At 53.6% G+C, this 4,496-nt stretch overlaps 2 protein-coding genes across 3 annotated transcripts in view; both read left to right on the top strand.

Moving 5' to 3' along the window:
* CLIC1 (chloride intracellular channel 1) overlaps positions 1–2,390 on the top strand; it is a 5,944-nt gene extending 3,554 nt beyond the window's left edge. Inside the window, exons 3-4 of the mRNA XM_012000561.1 lie at positions 521–752; positions 1,973–2,390. Of these exons, the coding sequence (XP_011855951.1) occupies positions 521–752; positions 1,973–2,134 (394 nt within the window). The 3' untranslated portion in view covers positions 2,135–2,390. The remainder of the gene's footprint in view (positions 1–520; positions 753–1,972) is intronic.
* The window catches only part of DDAH2 (dimethylarginine dimethylaminohydrolase 2), a 17,718-nt gene continuing 15,580 nt past the window's right edge, over positions 2,359–4,496 (top strand). Inside the window, exons 1-3 of one of the 2 annotated variants that reach the window (XM_012000518.1) lie at positions 2,359–2,904; positions 3,730–4,090; positions 4,210–4,309. In XM_012000518.1, the coding sequence (XP_011855908.1) occupies positions 3,794–4,090; positions 4,210–4,309 (397 nt within the window). In that variant the 5' untranslated portion in view covers positions 2,359–2,904; positions 3,730–3,793. Of the gene's footprint in view, positions 2,905–3,452; positions 3,594–3,729; positions 4,091–4,209; positions 4,310–4,496 lie in introns of those variants that run through there. The other variant, XM_012000519.1, reaches the window with a different exon arrangement.

The following is a 4,496-nucleotide window of genomic DNA, read 5'->3' as shown; positions in this document are numbered from 1 at the left end:
GGGGTTTCACCATGTTGGCCAGGCTAGTCTTGAACTCCTGACCTCAGGTGATCCATCTGCCTCGGCCTCCCAAAGTTCTGGGATTACAGGCGTGAGCAACTGCACCTGGCGATATAAATCAGTTTTTAAAATGTAAAGTGCTCAGTTTGGGATGCCGAGGTGAGCGGATCACCTGAGGTTAGGAATTGGAGACCAGCCTGGCCAACATGACTGGGCTCTACTAAAAAAAAATACAAAAATTAGCCAGGTGTGGTGGCAGGCACCTGTAATCCCAGCTACTCAGGAGGCTGAGGCAGGAGAATCATTTGAATCTGGGAGGCAGAGGCTGCAGTGAGCCGGGATCATGCCACTGCACTCCAGCCTGGGCAACGGACCAAGACTCCATCTAAAATAAAATAATATAAAGTAAAATAAAATAAAATGGTAAAGTGCTTAGAATAACACATAGAAAAGTAAATGAGTGTTAGCTATTATTATTTTGGACTCACCATTAGTATCTACCCCCAACGGGCCTTTTCAGACTATGTCAATCTTTTCCTGAAGTTCTAATCAATTCCTTCTCTTGCACAGATCTGGAGAAGGGACTCCTGAAAGCCCTGAAGGTTTTAGACAATTACTTAACATCGCCCCTCCCAGAAGAAGTGGATGAAACCAGTGCTGAAGATGAAGGTGTCTCTCAGAGGAAGTTTCTGGATGGCAACGAGCTCACCCTGGCTGACTGCAACCTGTTGCCAAAGTTACACATAGTACAGGTGTGTGGTTATTGCGGGAGGAGAGGATGACCACTGGGATGGCCCTTTAAGGAGCTCCCACATGGGCTTCCCCTGACAACCACTCTGAAGATGGCTTCTTTCTTATTGTGGTTTTCATAAATTGCTACCAATGGCAGACCCCACCCCAGTCCTTTGCAGCAGTCATTGCTGGCAAGACCACTGCTTGAGATAATTATATTCCATGATATAAGTCGTGGGTGCAAACAGACTACCAAAGAGGAATACATCCCAGTATTACTTTTGAAGAATGCTCTTCCTGTCTCGGTATCACTGCCAAATTCCCAGATTAGATAGAGCAGGCTTTTCCTAAAGTCAAAGCTTTAACTTTCTTTATAGCTTCAATCTTCACTTCCTCTTGTGGAAGATCAAAACTGCTGGTTCTCATGTTTTTGTCATAGCCTCAAAGCTATGGTTTAGTTTGTGCAACATGGTCCTGACGTCAGTCTGCCACACAACTATGTAGTGAACATCCATGTACTAAGCATTGAAATATACACAAGTGTATGGTGACTGGGCCTTGCTCTCAAAGGGTTGAAATCTGAGACAATAAAATATTCACATGAAAGTTAAGAATATATGATGAAGTCAGATGGGCTGGGCACGGTGGCTCACACCTATAATCCCAACACTTTGGGAGGCCAAGGCTGGTGGATCACCTGAGGTTAGGAGTTTGAGACCGGCCTGGCCAACATGGTGAAACCCCATCTCTACTAAAATTACAAAAATTATTCGCAGTGGGCACCTGTAATCACAGCTATTCGGGAGGCTGAGGCAGGAGAATCACTTGAACCTGAGAGGCGGAGGTTGCAGTGAGCCGGGATCATGCCATTGCACTCCAGCCTGGGTGACAGAGCAAGACTCCCTCGTCTCAAAAAAAAAAGTCTGATGAAAAATAAGGACAAAAGTCACTGTGTCAGTGCCTGAAGTGGTATGGGGGAAAAAAGTCACTGTGGAAATTCAAGAGGAGAATTTTATGATATGTAAATTATATCTCAGGTTTTAAAAACTCAGGAAAAATGGCTGGTTATTAAAAGCCAGGATTTCAGTAAGTGAAAAGGAGGGCTAACGATGGTACAAGACAGTAAGGAGTTGAGCTGGTTTTATCATGTCAGCCTGGGGAGAAGGGAAAGGCCAGCGTAGCAGCCAAGGTGGCTTCCCTGGGGCTAACATGTTGGTCCCTCTCCTCTCCCCATCCTCAGGTGGTGTGTAAGAAGTACCGGGGATTCACCATCCCCGAGGTCTTCCGCGGAGTGCATCGGTACTTGAGCAATGCCTACGCGCGGGAAGAATTCGCTTCCACCTGTCCAGATGATGAGGAGATCGAGCTTGCCTATGAGCAAGTGGCCAAGGCCCTCAAATAAGCCCCTCCTGGGACTCCCTCAACCCCCTCCATTTTCTTCACAAAGGCCCTGGTGGTTTCCACATTGCTACCCAATGGACACACTCCAAAATGGCCAGTGGTCAGGGAATCCTGGATCACTTATTCCGGGATGGTGTGATGGAAGAGGGGATGAGGGAAAGAAATGGGGGGCCTGAGTGAGATTTTTATTATGGGGTGGGATGGGTAGAACAACATATTTCAGTAATAAAATACAGAATAAAAATCAAGTGTTTTTATGCAATGGGGGTTTGAAGTGTGGGTGATATGGAATGAGGGGTGGGTCAGTGATCTTGAGCTCACGGCAGAAGCCAGGAATTAAGAAGGGAAATGTTTGTGGTGGGGGCTATTTTTCGTGCCGGTCCGCCGTTGCGCTGTTGTGAGGTCTACGAAGTATTTGCAGCCCCGACACTAGGGCCGGCCAGATCTGGGTGGGCCTGGGCAGCGCACGCTGGGCGGCGCCGATTTCTGGCAAGGGGAACGCAGTCTGGATGTAGGGGGCGCGGCTTAGCAGGGCGGAATGGGCGTGGCCCAAAGAAGCCCCGCCCCGTCCCGCTTAGACAATGCCCCGGAGCCGCCAGACCGTCGCGCCCCCGCCCCATCGTAGTATATGAGCTCGCCTACCCAAGGACCCCCTAAAAGCCAGTCCCTGAGGCTTGAAGACGGGGACTCCCTTCTCCACCAACTCTGTCCTCGGGGGGTGGGGCCCCAGCCGAGATCACAGCGCGACAGGAGTGGGGGTGGCCACTAGAGGTGAGTCTTGGGTGGGAGGCCCTGAACCGTATGGGGGCCGGAGTTTGGGGGTGCCGGGCCCATGCCTGCACCGGACAAAGTATGGGGAGCCGGCATTTGGGCGCGGAGCTAGGCGGGGTGGACTTTGGGACACAGAAGGGGAACCCGGCCCTGGAGCCGGGAGTAGCGCCAGCGCCCCGGAACCACGCCCCCTGTTTCCCCGCCCCTCGCATTTCGTTTTAGACCTCTCCCAGTCCTTTGGGACTCAGTCCGGTTTATACTAGGTCTTGCTAGGGGCAGCGTGACCGGCCAGGGCGGAGAGAGGATGCTTAACTCCTTAGGCTGGAACTCCTCCCTTCCTACCCACCTTTTTTCCCTTCTCTTTCGGGTATTCAAGACTTCCATCCCCCAGCCCTTGACTCTCCAGCTTTCTCCTTCTGTCCCATAACCCCTGCGGGTCCCGGGCCGGACTTCAAGTCCCTACCGTAGCGAGCAGCTGAGGGTTAAGGGGGCGGGGCTGCTGCATTTTTGGGGAGTGAGCGCATCCTAGTGGCTGCCAAGAGGGGCGCCCGACAGGGACCTCACGAAGCCCCCGAGCAGGGGCAACAGGTGTTTTGGAGATTAGACACCCTAGCCTTGTTCCTCAGGCTCCTCTTAAAGAATCTGACCCCTGAGGGTGCTGGGTAGAGTGGGGTCGACAGGAGCAGAAGGTCTGGAGGGGGTGGGGCGGAGTGGGAGGGACGCCCAGAGATGGCAGGAGGAAGACCTGGGCGCTCTTAACCACCCCCAACGCCCTTGTCTGCATGTGTCTTTCTCTGTCTCCTCCTTTTCTGTTTCTTCTCCCAGACAGGTGAAGAAACAAGAAAACTAAGAAATTCGAGCGGTTGGAGGGGGCTTCTGTGTGGATGGGATGGGGACGCCGGGGGAGGGGCTGGGCCGCTGCTCCCATGCCCTGATCCGGGGAGTCCCAGAGAGCCTGGCGTCGGGGGAAGATGCGGGGGCTGGCCTTCCGGCTCTGGATCTGGCCAAAGCCCAAAGGGAGCACGGGGTGCTGGGAGGTAAACTGAGGCAGCGACTGGGGCTACAGCTGCTAGAACTGCCACCTGAGGAGTCGTTGCCGCTGGGACCGCTGCTTGGCGACACGGCCGTGATCCAAGGGGACACGGCCCTAATCACGCGACCCTGGAGCCCCGCTCGTAGGCCAGAGGTGAGCGCCACGGCGAGTGTGTGGTATAGGGAAGGGCAGGAGGAGCTGGATGTCGGGGCTTTGGGGAAGAATTGGGGACGGGGGTGTCACAGCTCCGTGCCCTCTTCTCCTATCCTAAGGTCGATGGAGTCCGCAAAGCCCTGCAAGACCTGGGGCTCCGAATTGTGGAAATAGGAGACGAGAACGCGACGCTGGATGGCACTGACGTTCTCTTCACCGGTGAGTCTGGTGGGCGGCACCAGCTGGGTCTTGGCACAGGGAAGTAGAGTTTGGGAGACTCGGCCGTCTGGAGCCTTGTTTCCAACTCATTCCCGCCCTCAAACCTCCGCGGCCTCCCGGACTCAGGCCGGGAGTTTTTCGTAGGCCTCTCCAAATGGACCAATCACCGAGGAGCTGAGATCGTGGC

This window comes from Mandrillus leucophaeus, unplaced genomic scaffold, assembly GCF_000951045.1.
Source record: "Mandrillus leucophaeus isolate KB7577 unplaced genomic scaffold, Mleu.le_1.0 Scaffold630, whole genome shotgun sequence".
Classification (NCBI taxonomy): domain Eukaryota; kingdom Metazoa; phylum Chordata; class Mammalia; order Primates; family Cercopithecidae; genus Mandrillus; species Mandrillus leucophaeus.
The sequence above is the reverse complement of the archived record's forward strand: the minus strand, read 5'-3'. Positions and strand labels throughout refer to the sequence as shown.